We start from the raw sequence: 20,711 nt of genomic DNA, 5'->3' as shown, positions 1-20,711 counted from the left end.
TGAATTCAATGATATGCGAATGACATTTCAATAAAGCTGTTACTAAATAAAGCTGTTTCAATAAAGTGTATTGGATCAGAAGTTAAAAAAAAAAAAACTTAAAACTCACCTGATGGAAAAAAGCTTTGTCCACTACATTTTCAATCTGATATACCTTTTTATTTCTAACCACCTGCAGTTTTATTTCCCCACCATTCACTTTTTTCTCCAGGAGTCGCTGGTGTTGGTACTGAAAGGTCACAGGATCTCTGCCAGGAGGAGGATGACAGTACAGGAGTTTACCCTGCAGAGATAACACGTGTGGTAACAGCACACCCTCAGAGCACCTGTGTGAAGTTCACAGAGGTGGCCTCTCCCCAGGGCACACTGATGGAACTTTCGTTCTTTTGACAGCCGAGATGGGTTCTGGTCACTGCAACCAGACAGTCCTAACACCCAGAAGACGATCCTTAGTGTTCTAGAGGCCTCACTCCTTCCATAGTCCTAACTCAGAATGTAACCTTTCTTCTCTGTGCCCCTCTTTATCTTCTTTAATGTACTCCTCAGTACAAGTACGTGATTATATTGGGTTGGCCAAAAAGTTGTTTGGGGTTTTTCTGTAACATCTTATGTAAAAACCTGAACAAACTTTTTGGCCAATCCAAAACTTAATGTGGTAGTTGGGGGTTTAGTCACTCCGTCGTGAACAACTCTCTGCATCCCCATGGACTGTAGCCCACCAGAATCCTCTGTCCAGGGGATTTCCTAGGCAAGAATACTGGAGTGGGTTGCCATTTCCTTCTCCAGGGCAATCTGCTGACCCAGGGATTGAACCACGTCTCCTGCTTTGCAGGCAGTCTCCTGCACCGTAGGTGGATTCTTCCCTGACTGAGTCATCAGGGAAGCCCTATACTTGATGTATTTTCCGAAACAAAAGCCAGGATGCAGTTGGACAGTGTGGCTGCACTAATGGGGACTCTGGGCCTAATGCTGTCGTTCGCTGGGCGCCAAGTTTCCTCTTCCTACCATGTGTTCTCTAAAGACTGTGCTGTGTTTTAACTCATTTCCCCCATCCTCTACCTAGACAGCATATTAAAAAGCAGACATCACTTTGCCAACAAAGGTCCATCTAGTCAAAGCTATGGTTTTTCCAGAAGTCAGGTTATGGGTGTGAGAGTTGGATCACAAAGAAGGCTGAGCTTTGAAGAACTGATACTTCCAAACTGTAATGCTAGAGAAGACTCTTGAAGAGTCCCTTGGACAGCAGGGAGATCAAATCAGTCAATCCTTAAGGAAACCAACCCTGAATATTCATTGGAAGGACTGTGCTGGAGTTGAAGCTCCAATACTTTGGTTACCTGATGTAAAGAACTGACTCATTGGAAAAGACCCTGATGCTGGGAAAGGGGGTGAAAGAGGATGAGATGGTTGGACAGCATCAGAGACTCAATGGACATGAGTTTGAGCAAACTCCAGGAGATGGTGAAGTACAGGGAAGCCTGGCACGCTGCAGTCCATGGCGTTGCAAAGAGTCAGACACAACTGAGCGACTGAACACAACCACCACCCATCCTTCACAGATTGACAGATGGCAAAGAATAATTAATAAATAATTCATCCATACAAGTGTTCTATTAACTATTTTCTTCCTAAATTAAGAAAAAAAAGAACACAGCTGTCCTCTTTCACTTCTGTGCCCCAAAGCCCCACTGATGACACACTGAGAAGAGGAGGGAATAAAGCGACATCCTCACAGCCAATTATTATGAGCCTCCTGGAATACTTTTTGTGGAAAGAAGTAGCTTACTACTACTGTTAATAAAAACTACCGGGGCTAACTTTACACGAGGCACTGAGCTAAGTGGTGTTTGTGTATATGGGGGTGTCTGTGTCCAACTCATATCACCATTCTCATTTATTTCCCATAATAATCTCATGAGATAGGTACTATGAACTCCTATTTTGCTGATGAGAAAAACCCAAAACTTACTATGTCCTCACTGTAACAGGAAAATAATAGCTCACAGACTTACATACTTTATCATCTTTACTGATAACAGATATTCAGAGATGTTCATCTATTTCATATCATGTCAGTCCTTTCTATGTTTTATATGATGCTGGCTCCCCTGGATCAAGAGTATAATTCCAGTTATAAAACAGTATCAACAAGAAAATATCTCTTTTATAACCCAGCTGGTTGCCATTACCCTAAACACAGGCAATGGAAGAAGACCTACTTACTTATTGGAGAGGAACAAGAGGCAGGGTTCACTTACATTGACATAATCCTTCAGGATGTAGCGTGCAGATCGAGGCTGGTCTGGCTGTCCATGTGCTGTCATGAATCCTCGCATACCTATGAGGGGAAATGAATTTTGTAAAACCTAAGTTAGAAGACACTGTAATAAAGAAACTTGAGGTTAATGGAAATCTAGCCTTTTCTATAACTACACTGCATTCTTATGCTACCTTAAAAAAAATCAATTAACAATGTAGAAAATATTTTGGTTAGCATTACAAATCTGACAATCCAGGACCGACTATACTGGTGCATCTGATCTTTTGACAAACGCCTAGCAACATGTTGTGACGGACACGTTCAGTCTCTCTCTACTCTAGTTATTTCTTTCATCTCTTTGATTTTAAACACTGATCCAAGGAGGCTACTTGTAGAATGCTACATTGTCATTATCAGCAAAACCAAAAGCAACAGATCAAGTTTTCTTATTTAATGACATACCTACACTTTTTTCAGTTTCCCAAACATACAACAAAGATCCCTTTAATACTAATCCAATTAGAAGGGAGCAACAGAGCAGAGCTGATAATAACACAGGCTTTAGCTGACAGGTTCAAAACCCAGCTCCTCCTACTAGCCCTATGTTGTTGGGTCCTTTAGTTTAGAAGAAAGCAGTTACACAACTATACACAAAGATACCTTTGAAGGAGGATGAAAATCTAAAAATTAAAAAAAAAATGATAGGAAAACAGCTTTTCCCAAGTAAAACACCAAACCCAACAAAACTAAAAACCGAACAAAACTGACTTCTATGGGGCTAAAGAAAATATACATCAAGAAAAACATTTGAAACATAGGTGGCAAAGAATTGCTACAAATCATTAAGACACAAATGATGCATAGAAAAAAGTGATGCTTAGAAGATAAAATGGTTAACAAATACATGGACAGATGATGGATTGTACTAGTATTTTAAGAATGTTTAGGCATGTGTTTTTACAAATTGGCTTTGTCCTCACTTTTTGATTTACCAGAGAGAATTAGATGAAAAATTTGAAAAGACTCATATTACTTTCAGTTTTATCTGGATATCAAACCAGATGGAAAGTCTGATACAAAGTCTACTTTTCCCCATCTTTCAGGCCAGCACAAGGGAGAGATGGATTAGGAAAGAAACCTAGGTTCTCACTGAGGCTATGCCACTGACCAGACACCACCTTAGGCAAGTCATTTCATGCTCAGAGTTCAGATTACTTGTTGTAAGGAAAGGGAGAGGAGAGATGGGGAAATCTTTAAGACCCCTTCTTGTCCTATGATTTTGTGACTATACTAGTCTTACCACAAGTGCTTAGTATCCATCCTCTTTAAAATATCTCAACTAAGGCAAAAATTCAAGGTCTGATTTAACTGTGGTTTATATCAAATCACCTTTCTCTGCCAGGAAACACTCAAATAACCTGAACTCTTTCCTGGCTGAGGGCAATTTCTTGAAAGGCAAGATACATATACATGGAAACTTTTTAACACTGGTATTTCTTTAGGTAGATACAGGTCTCTCCAGATTAAAGTTTGTGTTTAAGATAAGTAAATCACAGTCAATTGGAGAAATGACAAAGATAATTCTCACGTGTGTGTATGCTAAGTTGCTTCAGTCGTGTCTGACTCTGTGCAACTCTATGGACTACAACCTGCTGGGCTCCTCTGTCCATGAGATTCTCCAGGCAAGAATACTGGAGTGGGTTGCCATGCCTGCCTCCAGGGGATCTTCCCAACCGAGGGACTGAATCCTCATCTCTCATGTCTTTTGCACTGGCAGGCAGGTTCTTTACCACTACCACCACCTGGGAAGTTTCTACATGGAGCTCCCATGAAGAAAAGCCAACAGAGCCTCAGGTCAGAACCCCTACGTCTACACTTGGGTCCAAGGCCTCCTACCGGAAAGGGCCTGAAACCACCAAAGCCTGGGAAGACACGTCTCCCAGGCACTGATTTCTACGATTAAAGCCTGGGGAAGAGGCAAGGAATATAGCACACCTCCTTCTCTAACTCTAAAAAGCACCTAACATGGAATAAAATACCACTCAGGCAGCAGCTGGCTCCCACTCCTTTACTGCCAGACCCCCAAACCACTACCAAGTCAGCTACCTGGAGGCTACTCCGCAGGAAAGACCAACAGGACCACAGAAGTATCAACCCTGAAAGATGACAAAATGCTAAGGGAAAATTCTGAATTTGTATCTTTGCAGGGTACTTCTATCAGTAATTATATTGTTATTTTTTGTTCACATTTTAAAATAAACCACCACTCACATCCATAAGCTGTCAGCAGTTCTTCTGATGTTGGAGGTCGCCGGGGATCTTCATCCTCTCTAGGCTTTATGATGTCAATGCCATATGTAGCTTCTAAAACATGTCTTGGAATATTCTGGCAAACATAAGCTTGTCAAGGAATCTACTTCTCTGAACTGACCCTCCTCCTCCTCCCCATGGCATCTTCTAAGAACATGTATTTCAGCACCATGGTGACAAAAAACTTTCCACCTCTCCTAAGAAGTATGATTATTCTTAATTTTAAAAGACTTTCAGTCCTTCTTTTAAAAAAAGCCTTATGCACCAAATGTATGCACCTCCAAATGTATCCTTTAAAAATATTATCTCTGAAACAGACTTCAAGATGACAAATTTTTACCTAAATACATTACAGATTTGTGAGATAATCCTAATTCAGAGATAAGTCACACAATCTTTGTTTCTAATCCTTACAATTATGTAAGGAGGGATGATTTTTACCTCCCCTGTTTAATTACCCAGATTTTTCTGAAGCTCCAATATACACAGAACAACCACAATTTTGGCACAGCACCAAGGATATTAGTGATACAGGTGGGACATGGTCTCTCATCTGGTCAATCGGGAGGATTCCACTGCAAATCATCTCGGCTTTGGTAGAGACAAAGGAGGGCATCACCAGGCCTGGGCAGTCACACAGGCAGAGGCCGGGTTCTACATAGAGAGTCTGAAGGACAAGTAAGGGGGTTAGGCTGGGCACACGGCACAGGAAGGGGAAGAAGAGCAGCACACGAGCGGCAAAGAACTCCAGAAAATACTCAGAGGGAGGAACTGTCTGAGGAGTAAATGCAGAGGCTGATGCTGTGGAAATACCTGAAAATGCTTGGTGTGGCCGGGCGTAGCAGACACAGATACCTTCTTGTTGCCTAGGATGGTGTTGATTGTTGAACTCTTACCAACGTTTGGATAGCCCACCTAGAAGGGAGTCAGACAGAATGTCTACAGTAAAAGTTGGCAATCTTCACAGGATGCCAAAAGCCTACCCTATCTAAAAAGCCTGCATCACAGGATGCCAAAAGCCTACCCTACCTAAAGGAAAGAACACTGGATCAGAGGGCAGAAGACAACCTTAAAAGTTTGCATTCTGGTATATCTTGTAAGTCACGAATCCTGTAGGGATTAACTGGGAGACTGCAGAAGGTGACTAATACGAAGAGGGGTGTAACCAGTTTAAGCCTTGAGAAGTTCACTCTTGGAGCTGGGCTTCGTCTGTCACACATGGCCTGCTCCTACGGCTCCCACGGGCAACAAGAAGCCTTCAGTTCCCTGTGGCACCAGGGCCTGGCTGGTCTCTGGGGTTCCAGGGCAGTGGGAATACAGACCCTCATCAATCAATTTTATGACCTATCTCATCTTACCAGTCCAACAGTAAGTTGTCCATCCTTCACCTTCTTTCCAGAGTGCAGCTGCTTAAAGACCTCCAGCAATTCCTGCTTGGATACCAAGTGACTAAAATTGTGTATTTGCCTCTTTTGTGGGGTGTTCCTTCCTTGAGCCTCAGAATCCACAGTATGGCCCTCCTTGCAGTCCTGGCCACAGGCTTCCTCATCAGAGCTGCTGCTGTCTTCCAAACACGTCTGCCAGTCCTCCTCCTCCTCCTGACAGTCCTCATACTCGCTCTCATCTTCTTCACTACTGGCAGCTTCACCAAGTGAAAGATGTTCAGTCTCTTTGTGTAGAATTTCAGCTTCGTCGCAACTGGAGTTTTCAAACTCGGCTGTGATAGCTTCTCCAGTGTCTCCGTTTACGTCTTCCTGATGAAATAACAGAAACCACATAAGTTCAGAAGTGTGTAACAACTGCACTTTTCACTCCGGTGAAAACACTCAGAGTTGGTTATCTAAGATGAACAGAGGACAAAAAACATTGTGAAGAAGAGGGAAGGTGACAGATGGAGGAGACGAGATAACATGAGAATATAACTGAACTATCAACAGTGGTGCCCTCTAGAGGTGGACCTTCACATCACACATTTTTGTTACTTGAACTTTGAACAAATAACATCTATTATTTTTCTAATAGATAACTCTTGTCTAAGGCCATACTACCCTGAACACCTTGATCCTAATAGATAACTCTTTTATCTATTAAAAAGAGAGTAAGAATTTAGAAAAGTCTGTGTCAAGCTGATTTCCTTGGCAGTACTTTTGCAATGGACTGTAGAATAAAATAAAAGCATTCTCATTAACAGTAAAACAGTTAACATTCTCTTCTATGCACAAAGCAAGATGGGTATAATTTATAATATATATATATTTGCATTTTCAAAGACATGGATTTTCATAGTTAAGGAAACTTCTTTTATAACTGCCTTTAATAAATCATAGCACCATGGAGCACAGGTCCCTGTGTGTGAAACATGAGAGCAACAAAACAATGCTGTGCATGGAAATTATTCACCAAACAATGATTTTTTTTTTGGAAACAGAATGGTAAAAATCATTTACAATTCATGGGTATATTAATCCTTCTGGATGAATTGCAAGTTGGAATCAAGTTTGCCAGGAGAAATAACAACCTCAAATATGCATATGATACCACTTTAATCACAGAAAGTGAAGAGGAGCTGAAGAGCTTCTTGATGAGAAGAAGTAAAAGTAAAAGAAGTAAAAGAGAAGAGTGAAAAAACTGGCTTAAAACTCAACATTCAAAAACTAAGATCATGACATCTGGTCCCATCACTTCATGGCAAATAGATGGGGAAAAATATAAACAGCGACAGACTTTATTTTCTTGGGTTCCAAAATAACTGCGGACGGTGACTGCAGCCATAAAATTCAAAGATACTTGCTCCTTGAAAGAAAAGCTATGACTAACCTAGACAGCATATTAAAAAGAAGAGACATTACTTTGCCGACAAAGGTCTGTACAGTCAAAGCTATGGTTTTTTTTTCCAGTAGTCATGTATGGATGTGCGAGTTAAACCATAAAGAAGGCTGAACATCAAAGACTTGATGCTTTTTTGAACTGTGGTGTTGGAGAAGACTCTTGAGAGTCCCCTGGACAGCAAGGAGATCAAACCAGTCAATCCTCAAGGAAATCAGTCCTAAATATTCATTGGAAGGACTGATGCTGAAGCTGAAACTCCAATACCTTGGCCACCTGATATGAAGAACTGACACACTGGAAAAGGCCTTGATGCTGGGGAAGATAGAAGGCAGGAGAAGGGGACGACAGAGGATGAGATGGTTGGATGGCATTATCGACTCAATGGACATGAATTTGAGCAAACTCTGGGAGATAGTAAAGGACATGGAAGCCTGGTGTGGTGCAGTCCATGAGACCACAAAGAATTGGACATGACTTAGCAACTTAACAACAATCATTCTGAATTCTTATGGATAATAAAGCAGAAATACAACAGTTTACAGTATTACCAATTCTTATCAATAAGGATGAATTGATTTAGATTTAGAAATGATGCAAACCTATCATTTCCAAATAATCTACAGGAGAGGGCATGATCAACTCAGTTAAATAGGTATCCTACATTTTAGGGAAGAAACAAAGTCAGGGAGAAGAGGTATGATTTCACTGTCATTTCAGGTGACTCAAAAAGAAACTTGGAATTGGAAGCAATTTCTATAATGAATGTCAAGAAGTCACTGTGTACTATTCTGAATCATTTAAAAGTATGAAAGAGGCAGAACACAAGAATGTGGACTGAACATGGGTATGTACTAGGAAAACTAAGGCTTGAAGCAGTTTAGGTTCAGGAAAAATGATAAAGGCAACATAAGGACTTTGCAGTAGTTACATCAAAAATTTAAAGAAGAGACCAATTGAAAAAGTATATACAGGTCCCTTGCTAAGACTAGCCAGTGAGGCACTCTCCACCCCCTTCTGATGTCTATGTCAGAAGCTTTATCTGTCCCTTTTTCACTTTAATAAAACTCTGCTACACACACACCAAAAAAAAAAAAAGAAAGAAAGAAGGGAAAAGTCCATCTTTTGGGGAACACGGTGCAATTTAACAAATGGTCAAGAGAAAACAAAAGTACTCAATTAAAAAAAAAGTCTCATTAAAAAAAAAATAAGAATGGTTAAATCACCATGGCTGTTGCTGCTGCTAAGTCGCTTCAGTCGTGTCCGACTCTGTGCGACCCCAGAGACGGCAGCCCACCAGGCTCCTCTGTCCCTGGGATTCTCCAGGCAAGAATACTGGAGTGGGTTGCCATTTCCTTCTCCAATGTATGCATGCATGCTACGTCACTTCAGTCGTGTCTGACTCCATGTGATCCCATGGACAGCAGCCCACCAGGCTCCTCTGTCCACAGGATTCTCCAGCCAAGAATACTGGAGTGGGTTGCCATTTACTTCTCCAAAAAACCATGGAGAAAGAACCAAACTTCAGATAGGTGAAAAAATAGTGAATATCTATTTTTAGTAAGTTCATGCTTGATATTCAAATGACAGATGTGATTAGATACGATATCACAACAGTAGCTGGTAACAACCTGGAAAATCGTGAACAGAGATTTCAGAAGACTTAGGAAGAATAAATAGGGTTCAACTTTTAGAAAGGAAGAAAGAATATCTTCCATAAACCAAGCACTGGTAATCCAGTCTGACAGGGAAACAATTCCACAAGTTAGCTGACAGTCAGCAACAGGAGGCAGCAAAGATTCCCTGAGAACAGATCATGCAAACAAATTCCGTTTCCCTTGGGAATCTACTCCTCGATTGTCAGTTCAGGGAATACCACAGATGTAAAACTGATCCTTTTCCCATTTTTAACAGGGCCACTGGGTTGCTGTATCAGGGCTGAGTGATATATTGATAAATAATTATTCAGCACTGCAACTAGACACCAACTTCCAGGAAGGATTTGAAACAAGAGAAGCCATGGTGAAGAGGACAGCCTATGAAGCCAGATTGCCCAAGGATTACAAGCACTTACACTCTTTCTGGAGAAGATGAAATAAAACACAGAAAGTACTCAGAATAGCAGTGTCTGCTAAGAACAGGTTTTCTGTGGGTTAGCTTTTATTAACAACAGTAATAGCACAATAACTACTTTTATAGCCTTTCAAATACATCTTAAATGCTTGGTACACCTGTGCTTATTAAGTCCACGAAAGGTCACAGAACTGTCCTCGGCCCCAGACTACTCAACAGCGTTATCAATGAACATTAAGAATACACAGAAGGGCCAACACAAAATCTGCAGATGATTCAACGGTGGAAGAAGAGAAAAGCAAATGACACATCCAAAATGAATTCTACCTTGTCCGCAAACCACTAATATTTAGGAGTTACATGTCCTAAGCTGAGCTAAAAATAAAGTGAAAAACTTTCCCCACATGTAAAGATTGATGAGCTGTGCTTGGTAAAATCTTATCTTTTAAATACTGAGTTGGTCAAAAAGTTCATACAGATTTTTCCCTTAAGGTAGTACGGGAAAACCAGAACAAACTTTTTGGCCAACCCAATATTTGCGGGATATGGTTGTTCATAGGTTTAATGAGCCAAAAGCATAAGCTCCTTTGAAAGGAGGTGAATTAACAAAAACTCTGAATTCCTGGGAGTATCCTGATTACAAGAAATAAGAACACATGCCCTGGGCAAACCACATCTGAAAGACCATACTCATCAGTGGCCACCCATTGTAGGTGCTCTCCTGACTCAGGCAGAGAGGCCCTCAGCGTGAGGAGCGCGCTGGAGGACAGGTCTATAAGGAGCGGCAAAGCAGAAAAATGTATCTTCTGCAGAAGAGGGAACACCGGGAGAAAGTAAGAGGCCTTAGATCAAAGTTAGGAGAGCTGAGCCTCACTGGACTGGATGAAGAACTTTCACCCTGGAGAGAAAAAGAATGAGACATGTGGTATGTCTGGCTGCAGACAGTATGTGACTGTCTGCCAGGGAGGTGGACGGAAGAAGTCCTTCACAGAGGTAGAGCTCACTAATTTGTGAGCTCACCAACAAGAAGGCGTGTATTCAGAGCACCCAGCTCCGGCCACTAACTAGTCAGCAATGGCTGATAAATAGAGGTGAGACAAAAGGAGGTGGACAGGAAAAGATACGACTTTAAGTCTCTTTCAGCTCCAAGATGTTATTGCTAAGTTCTTTCCATAGCTGGTTATCATTAATTTTTATTAGAAAATAACTCAAACTGTTTCTATCAAAACTGGGTTAAAACACATGGTGTATCTTAATTTAGTATTAACTCATTTCTTTGTTTTCAAAATAAAATCAAAAGAGATTCTAGTTGAGTCCAGAGAAGTTACTACATTCAGCTGTATCTGGATTTTGGTTTTGACTGCTCTTAGAAGTAACTGTGAAGTCATTAGGAAACGTCCTACACAACTTTCTGCCTAACATTTAAAACAATTATGTGTCTTCAGAGAAAGCAACTTTGCGACTCACTTTTCTGTAAGTCATCATACTACCCTACTGCTGCTGCTGCTAAGTCGCTTCAGTAGTGTCCGACTCTGTGCGACCCCATAGATGGCAGCCCACCAGGCCTCTCCGTCCCTGGGATTCTCCAGGCAAGAACACTGGAGTGGGGTGCCATTTCCTTCTCCAATGCAGGAAAGTGAAAGTGAAAGTGAAGTCACTCAGTCATGTCTGACTATCCTACTATAAATAAAGCCCCACAAATCAACAATAAGAAAAAACAAACAAAGCGCACTTAACAGAAACCGAAATCTTCCTCCCTGAAGTCCAACCTGAAGAAGTCCCAGTTACCTTAGAGTTACCCATCAGCTTAATGGCTTCAGCCAAAGCTGACCAGAAGATGACCTTTACGTTTTCTTTTTTGAAAAATTCAGCCCAGGCACTCCGCTGCTCGGCAGTCAACAAGTCTGCCTTATTTATCAGAATAACATTCTCCTTGTTGTCATCAATGGTTTTCACATAACATTCCTAGGCAAGACAAAGATATTCAGATATTTCTCCAAATGGGGAAAAATTTGGCTAATTATACTGAAGACCCCCTTCCCCCAGAAGCTATTACTAAAAGGTCTTACTGTCCCCAGTTTTAAAACAGTCCTAATACAAAAGATTTTTAATCATGGTACATTCTATGGATCCTTTCAGCAGGCTTTGAAAAGAAGTTAGGTCACATACACTTACAAACTCTTCACATAAAAAACTAAAGGGTACATGCTGATATATGGCAAAACCAAAACAATATTGTAAAGTAATTAGCCTCTAATTAAAATAAATAAATTTAAATTAAAAACAAAACAAAAGGGTAAAAAAGAAATGCTTTCCTGCCCTGTTCTCATTTCTTTATACAGTTTCTTTTAAGCAAAAATAAAGAACTGCTGATTTGTCAGTCAGCAAGAACTATTTTCAAGCCAAATGATGACAGCCAATAATAATCTTACCTTTTATTACAAAAAATATTTTTGAAGTCTAAAAGGAAAATAAGACCCAGTGATTAAATTAACTCCCAACCATAGCTTTCCATTAGGAAATACCCTAAAAATATTGAAAGCTGAATTAATAAGATTTCCTTATTTTGAATTTTGCTAGTCACCAGTAGATTTTAAAATAATGGTTCTACTATGGTCCTCAAACAGAAGTAGGAATACTTCATGTGTGTTCAGTCTTATTAATTCAAAACCTGTATCACCTCATTTCTAGTGCTCCTCACACCTTAATGATGACCCCTGCAGTATTTACAAACTTAGATCATTTGTAGAATACCACAGAAGGTAGTAACTATGGTGTGAGAAGAGAAAGCTTAGTGGGATGAAGGGACTAGGCATACGCCAAACTCAGCAAAATGCTACTTCATTTACTGTCTCTTCAAAAATGAGAAACATTGGCAAATGCCTCTGAACAAAGTGGCTTCTAAACTAAAACCTAGGAAGTTCAAGTGTTTGTGCGTTCCTGCAGACGGAAACAACTGTCTGAAGAAAACATCTGTCTGAAGGGCACCACTATGCAAGCTCCTGGCCTTGGAAGGAGTGGGGGACCGGATAGGGTGCAAAGGCTGGCCCAGAGCCACTGCTGTCAGTGACACGGTTCTCCCACTGCTGCTCCAAGGACAAGTTTGAATCTTGTCACGTTTTACTTACCAAATCCTCACACCTAAACAGGAGCGGATTTCGAGCATCTACTATCTGGACCACGATATCACTGAAAAACAAACGGGAGACGCCAATCACTGTGAAGTGAAAGGAAACAGTATTGAGAGCAGACATTCTCCATGTCAGGCGCTGATAGAGTTAACTTTCAATGGGCACAATTATCCCCAGTTTATATGTAAAGAAGCTGAAGCTTGGAACAGCTAAGTGGTCTATTCAAAGTCACAAGGTACTAAGTGATGGAGCTTGAAAGGGAACTCAAGTACTCTGGACCAGAGATCATGCTGTAATCGTAACATTTTCCTGCTCTCAATATGCTAAAAATTTTAACTATACCTTCTTGTCATCTCTCCTGGAAAGATTAAAGAGTTATTTCAAAGATTTCAACCCAAGGTGAGGTTGACTGTATGCTCAGCACCCAGTCTACACTTGTGTTAAGCAAGGCCTCAAAAAGCCCTGATACATCACCTGATCACAGCTGCCACTATAAACCTCATTGAAACCCTTCTGACATGTAGCAAATCATCATTCACCAGTTTCAAGAATGTGCTTAAATGTAAAGATTCAAAATAGTGAAGTATCAACTGAAGTTGCCATGGTGAAGCAGGAAATGATGAATCCAACCCCTTTCATCACACAGAAGATGATGGAGCAATGTGAAAACTTTCCGTGCAGACAGCAAGTCCCTCGAATTCTCACAAAGGTAGCGGGGACCAGCAGGCCAGCACTGTACGACTTAATACTGCACTTCTCCGGTAGGATCCTCCCTGCCCTCAGCCTCTGCGGCTAGAACGCCGTGACCACAGCTGGGAGGGAACAAGCTGCGCATGTGCCAGCACCTTCTAATAGTCTTCCCAATCCATGTCCGGTTCACTCTTCCTCAAGTAACTCCTATGCAACTATGCTGAACACCAAGGAAATGTGTTAAATCAAGGCTACCATTCAGGGCAGAGCTTTTGACAAATCTGGGTTTGCATTTTCCTTCAGAATAAATTTCCAGCATAATCTTGTGAGTAAAGGAACTCATAGACTTGCTAATTTCTGACAAGATGCTTAAAAAGTTCTCTAGTTAAGTGGGTCCTAGTATTTCCTTCTTTAAGGTAATATCTACTGCTTTCCAACTGTAAGGATTTAACAGTAAATGCAAAAATGACTGCAAAAAACGGACAAAGTCTAATGAACCAAAGTCCATAAACATTACGTCTACCTGCCAAACAGGCAGAAAAAATAACCAGCTTAGACACACCAGTAAGAAGACAAGTTTAAGATGGCATGCTTTGTGTACTGAATTAAGATGCAGGGCAAAGTGCCAGTTATGTGCTGCAAAGGCTTGATGCAACGCAACGGAAACGCCCTGTCTGACCAGAAGCAGCATTCTGCCCTCCGTGCCTCAGCGGTTTCCTGCATTTCAATGAAATGTCATACACCAAATCCTTTCTGATAACTATTCTTGAACTTAAAGAAACAGATGACATAGCTAGCCTGTTATCAAACAGGAGACATCTGCCGCTTTACAGAACATATCAATAAATATTTCCTGTTAAGAGACACAGCAGGAGTCACTTTAATGATATTTTTATGTAATTCAGATCCACTTCCATGTGATACAGCAACAGAACAAGTGATGCCGTAATCCAATTGAAGCTACAAGTTTCAACAGGTCCAGGCTTACTCTGGGGAAACAAACAGCTTATTTAGGGGCATAAAAAATAAGGGCCTTCCCGTTAAACATGGAAAAATTCATATGGTTACCATTGTTCCCTCTCAAGACCTACAAAAATGAAAGTAAAGGCTGGAACTCATTAGGACAAAAAGAGCAACTCAGAAAGTTAGTCAATGAGAAGCAGGCCTGTTCACACTCCAGAGCTCTGAGAAAGCTCAGGATCAGAAGCATCAGATGCAGCTTTTGAGACAAGGGCAAGGTGTGGGGCTAAAATCACTCTGAACAGGGAGGGATTAGGTCCATTCCCTTGTTCCATTCAGCCAGGCGGCCACACTTCACCCCATAGCCCCTCAGCCCTCTATCCCAATGGCAGAAGCCAGGCTTTATTGTGGAGAAGATGAACCTGAGAGGCTCCAGAACTAAGACCTCAAGCATAGGAGAAGGTGGGAAAGAAATGCCATACTGAAGAGGAGGATTAACGTCAGTCGACATATACCCCAAATGGTGCAAAGGCCCAGTCCCCGTGTAGTATATCATCACCTTTACCCCGTTCCTGGCAGACGAAAGTGCTTCTCTTTAAGAAACTGACTGATCCTAGGGAAAACACCCTAGATACGAACATCTTAGGGTATCCCAACCAAATAAAATTGATCTCTGCTCAGTCACCACACAGAGAAGTTCACCTGGTGGCAAAATCACCCAAACAGAAGTTCGTCAATCAGCTTTGTAACACTTTGTTTTCTTAAATATGAACAGATGGCAAACATCACTTGATATCTGTGGAAAGCCTCTTACACAAGTCAGAAACCAGAATAAACAGGGAAAAAAAGAAATATGGAAAAAGACAGACAATATATGAAATAGGAGAAAATCTAGAATTAAAAAATAAACTAAGAGTGTGCAGATGGGGGCATTCCCTCAAGGTAGAAGTTTCAATATTTCACACTGTTATCAATCCTCTTTGGAAAAAAAAAAGCGCATTTTCAGCAATATACATCCTAACTGCATGAAGGAGACATCAGTCCACGTCAGTCCCCAAAAGAACCATAATGGGTCTTCCTAAGCCCCATTCAAACCTAGGTCAATCTAAGGTCTGCATGGAGCCTGGCAATTAGCAGCAACCTTCCCCTTCCTTCCGGAGAAGGCAATGGCACCCCACTCCAGTACTCTTGCCTGGAAAATCCCATGGATGGAGGAGCCTGGAAGGCTGCAGTCCATGGGGTCGCTGAAGGTCGGACATGACTGAGCGACTTCACTTTCTCTTTTCACTTTCATGCATTGGAGAAGGAAATGGCAACTCACTCCAGTGTTCTTGCCTGGAGAATCTCAGGAACGGGGAAGCCTGGTGGGCTGCCATCTATGGGGTCACACAGAGTCGGACACGACTGAAGTGACTTAGCATAGCATCCCCTTCCTTTAGGCTTGGAGATTTGCCTTAATATTTTCACCTCCTCACATCCCAGCCCAATGACCCTCTCTACCCAAGGGAGCAAGATGGGCTGGAGGCATGTAAATGACTTTTAAGAAAAAGAGATAATTTGTGTTATCATAAAATTCATCCTTTTAAAAGTATACAATTTAGTGGTTTTTAATACAGCCACAAAGTTGTATAACTATCACCACTAATTCCAGAGCATTTTCATCACCCTAAAAAGAAATGTAAGTGACTTTTACAAATTTAATCCAAGCCCTTCTTCTTCGTAATAATGCTAAATATGCTAATATTCTTTCCCAAGAATCCCAGTGAAAGCATCCTGTTTCCTAACGTTCTTACTGGGTATATTTTATAGATTAAACACACACACCCCTGCTCCCCGAAGGCTTATTGTTAAAAGCATCATTTCAAATATAAGGTTAATTTAAGGGGTCCTTATAAATAACTCATACACTCTTTTGACAAAAATAAAAACCCTTTAGCAGTAACAAAGAATGAGATTGAAGAAAGCTGATTCATCAATTTCTAACTATCAGGATATGGCAATGATCGAAAAATCTCCCATTCTCAACTTACCAAAGTCATTCTCTTATTTTCAAATCCCAGTTGAAACAAATCACTCCTAAATTCCCCCAATACTACTAACTGTTCCTTCAGCTCTGACTTGGCCCGTGATCCTTCATCTGTAACACAGCAGGACTCACACTTCATCTTGTATTTTACTAGTATTTCGTCAACTTAGTGCAAGGATTGCATTTCATCTATCTGTGTGTCCCTGGTGTTTGACCCCTCCCCAAAACACATTTGCTCTCTGCAAGCAGACACCAATCCTTTTTCACATCTGTATTTTCCATGTTACTAGTATGAATTCGTATACGTTTGCTGAAATAACTATAGGTGGTTCACAACTCATCTTACAGAAAACAATCATTAAGTTTATCGATGTGTTTTATTAATAACAACCCCCCCCCATATTTTAAAAGAAATGTAGGATCACAGTTTCAGTTTTTATAATAATTCTCAGTAGCCCTTTGTATAGCTTGATCCTGTTCCCTTAACCCCTCTCTGGGCTCACAAACATATATAACATGCAAATCTAACATAACACCATCACCACATCCTTCTTACACCAGAAGAAAACGGTAATCTACCTTCTCTCAATCACCCTCCACAGTTGGCGCCAAAAGTCCAAATTTCTTTCAAATGGTGTCAATATCAGGTTTTGTTCCTCTTCCAACCTGGTTTTAGAATGAGAAGTTTATCTTTCTGCTAGATTTTGATAGTTAGGTTTCAAGTGATATAAATACTCAAATTCATTGCATTAAAAAATAAGCATGCAAATATTAATTGTCAAATGATTTTTATATCCTTTCTGTTGAGTTAATATGTAAATCAAATTTAAATTTTCTACTCAAGCTTTTAAGTCCTAGAGGTTTATCCATCACACTGGAAGAAGGCTCCAGGGAGCAGTGATCAACTCCAGAGTGACAAATGGCGGGAGAAGGATATGAAAAGGAGAAAAGGCCAGGAATGCAGAGATGAACTCACAACCTTTGTGCAAGGAAACACATGCACAAAGCAATGTGGCTTGCACACACACACTAATTTGCACTTATAAGATGAAATCTACCATTTCTCTTTAAAAGAACAAAGCCTTAAAAATGCAAACAGCAATGCAAGGACACCAACATGCCTAACTTAAAATTTCAAGAAAATTCTTCATGGAGGTGAACACTCACCAGACAAGCTGACGTCTCCATTCTAGAAAGTTATCTTTCTCTGCTTGTTTGAGTTCTTCTGGGCTAGTTTTTTGGTCCCACTTTGGTCTGAAACAATCATAAAAAAAAAAAAAAATCCACATGAGTTACCAAAACAGAATAGGATAACTGGATTTAATAATGGCAGTTGAGAAAAGAAAGCAGAAAAAAGTGAACACCAAATAAAAAATTTTACATTTAGTGGATTTGTTATGCCTTTTGATATACATTTTTACTCAACTCACCTCCTTGGTATACACAGGAACTGTTTGTTTTCTTCATGGAGTTTCTTAATTCTCTGGTTCTCCTCAAAAGATAGTAGTCCAGTTCTAGCCTCAGGAGGCACAAATTTAATATTAAGCTTCTCTATCCATAGGGGGGAAAAAAAAGTACTGCTATTTAAGAGGCGGTGAATTCATTACTTAGAATACTAAAAATATGAGCACCTAAAACAGAATTTAAGCTTTCTTGATCTACATAGATTTCCCTAACCTAAAAAAAAGGAAAAGATCTTTACTAAATGTTTCAAAAGGTCAACCACTTTTTCCAGTACTGATTTTTATAAAACTCCATATGCTAAATGCATTTCTTGGAACCAGAAACAATAGAAATGGGAAGCAATTGAAAATATTCATTACAACCAATCTCCTCATTGTACCCATGGAGAATAATTATAAGCCAAAGGGACTGAGGGGAAAAGCAAAGTTCAGCAAGGAGACGCACTCCAGTCAAACTGGTGAGCTACTACAAAGCTAGAATTTACATAAAACATTTATTAACATTCACAATTAAGCTGTACAAGAATTTAAAGGAATAAAAAAACACCCAGTGTATGTATAAACCAGAGGCTTCTGCTCTAGGCTTTATCCCCTGAAGCTGCTCCAGGCCTCTCTACTGCACCTCTCCACACAGCCACCTAGTCTCTGAGGCAGGTGACTCCAGTGAGATAAGCACTTGGGAGCCAGCTACGCTTCTTACCCAAATGCTGAGAGGAGGTCCTATTCAAGGATAACAGGTCATCTTCAGCAATGGTTCTCTTGATCTTTAGGCAAAGACGGCAATCCACTACCCTCATGTGACCATCAATACTGGACGGTCCAGTCACCATTCTCATCATGTCATCCTCAACCACCAGTCAGAACACACACCCCTCTAACCCCATGCTTGATCATTTTTTAACATTAATTTCTCCTTCCAATGGTGACCTCCTACCCAATGTTCCCACTTAATATGGGAACTTACTCACCATGATGTTAACTGGTCTCTTCCCTGATGAGAGACTGAGTTTCTCGAATTTGACATGACAGATAACCACAGATACTTTTTAGAGCTTAATTTTAAAACCGTGGCACATTTTGAACTTCCCTGTTGAACTCAACTGACCCTTCCGCACTGCTCCTGGGATATCTGCCTTTGGGTTAAAAACAGCTCCCTATGACTTTAGGAAGATTGGCAAAACACCCCCAAGTAGACTTACTTGTATCTAGTCAGCAAAGACAGAAACGTGTTGGAGGCACTCAGCAACAACTTACCAGCTACAAACTCTGTTCCTGCAAGTTCTGCAGTGGCAAGGAAGTCATCCAGGGAACTCTGTTCAGTCACGGACTGAAGATTAAGTCGACCCCAATCATAGCCATCGTTGAGCTCACTTGTGTGTAGCTATGAGTAAAACATACAGCTGCTTTCTTCTGCTCTTCACATCCAAATAAACGCTATGTTCTCAAAAAACCATTCTATGGTCTTGAGGGTGGTGTTAGCTCTTTTAGTCAACACTAGTAACAGTTAACATTTAAATGGGTACTTTCTTACCTCGTAATAGTTATTTTCCTTTTACTTTCTTATTTAATTTTCAAAATCTTTTGAAATAAACTTCATATCTCCATCAGGATTAAACTGGAGAGAATAAATTGCCTATAGTCATAAGCTAATAAGTGGCAGAGCTAATATGTGGTTTATAAATCCATAAACCATATACTCTGGTTCTGGCAGCCACTGTTGGTCAACTTTTTTAGACAGACACCCACAGTAAGCAATACACTTCGGATAGTGACTTAAATGCTGTGAGATACTGTGAGATGCTGTGTACCATTCAGTATAGTGAAGTGAAAACAAAAGAATCCTGAAAGTTACCTTTATTACATTCCACACAACGTGGTATTTTCTTGAGTTTTATTCTGTGGGGTGAAAAGCTTGGCTAGTTGCCACTCACTGTTCTGATTCCAGACACACCTCAGTTTGATAAGATAAACATCATCCTAAGCTACATGCTCTGTACAGGTACAAATAAATGAAAAAAAACCTGAAGGTTAAAAGGCTATGTGGTTTGCCCAAAGGCCCCAGAATCAGCAAAAATCAGGGTAAGGATTAGAATCCAGTTCTTTGCTGAGAACTTTGTGAATTCTAACACTTCGAGGAATGAATGTCAAAATGACAATTACAAATCAATCAAACCACTTCATCCGCTCTTCAAGGATCCTAAAGCTATGACCGTTTCCAGGCCCAGGAAGCTACTAGGCCGGCCAAACTTTGGAGAAATGCTGTCCAGTTCTGAGTAATACCACTAGGGAATAAAAAAAAAGTGAAGCACGAATCTGAGTTATTTTGTACTTCTGCTACCAACCAGCGGCTCTTGGAGGATCAATTCTTTAGAAAAATGAATACAACAAGAAGTAGTTTTTGCGTCATTCCTGTGAGGAAACTTCCAAATGCTTCCACGGCCTACAGGATAAATATCAAACTTTTGCCCTGGTTTCTGCCCTGGTTTTCAAGATCTCACTCCGACCTCATCACATTAGCCTCCACCTATGGGCCCTGTGTCTTGCTAGGAGGGCCTGTTTATCCGTCTGGTCGATTCTAACGGTCTTGAGCATTTGCGCATTTCAGTATCCCAGAGGGGCTGGGGGTGGGCCTAGAACGGATCCCCGCCGTTACCGGGGCGCAACTGTATTCATCCCTAGAAACCCTATTTTGGCATCATTTCCTTTGAATATTTCCCTGAGAACCTTGACCGTAAATTTCGCAGCGTTCAGACTCACAACTAGGCAGAAAGGCTGAGAAAGACGTTTTTACCCAGGAGTCAGTGTGGCGGTGGCTACGGCTCCGTTGAACTTGCTGGCGGATAAGAGCCCGGCCAAGGGTTCCACCCTCTGGCGCTCTTCTCCGTCCCATGCTTGTCCAGAAGACGAACGAAAAGCAGCAAGTTAGAGTCACACCAGTTTGCTGGGTATTCAGGAGCGCGATCTCCGGAAGT

General features: G+C 40.9%; 1 protein-coding gene across 2 annotated transcripts in view; it reads right to left on the bottom strand.

The window, feature by feature from the left end:
* Nucleotides 1–20,711, bottom strand: part of LSG1 (large 60S subunit nuclear export GTPase 1) — a 22,607-nt gene extending 1,896 nt beyond the window's left edge. The window contains 13 exon segments of one of the 2 annotated variants that reach the window (NM_001045910.2): nucleotides 110–283; nucleotides 2,259–2,338; nucleotides 4,532–4,655; nucleotides 5,094–5,237; nucleotides 5,384–5,485; nucleotides 5,929–6,324; nucleotides 11,258–11,434; nucleotides 12,598–12,658; nucleotides 16,856–16,942; nucleotides 17,444–17,530; nucleotides 17,707–17,827; nucleotides 18,994–19,120; nucleotides 20,531–20,681. In NM_001045910.2, the coding sequence (NP_001039375.1) occupies nucleotides 110–283; nucleotides 2,259–2,338; nucleotides 4,532–4,655; nucleotides 5,094–5,237; nucleotides 5,384–5,485; nucleotides 5,929–6,324; nucleotides 11,258–11,434; nucleotides 12,598–12,658; nucleotides 16,856–16,942; nucleotides 17,444–17,530; nucleotides 17,707–17,827; nucleotides 18,994–19,120; nucleotides 20,531–20,629 (1,779 nt within the window). In that variant the 5' untranslated portion in view covers nucleotides 20,630–20,681. 2 annotated transcript variants of the gene reach the window in all.

Source organism: Bos taurus, chromosome 1 (assembly GCF_002263795.3).
Source record: "Bos taurus isolate L1 Dominette 01449 registration number 42190680 breed Hereford chromosome 1, ARS-UCD2.0, whole genome shotgun sequence".
Lineage (NCBI taxonomy): Eukaryota > Metazoa > Chordata > Mammalia > Artiodactyla > Bovidae > Bos > Bos taurus.
The sequence above is the reverse complement of the archived record's forward strand: the minus strand, read 5'-3'. Positions and strand labels throughout refer to the sequence as shown.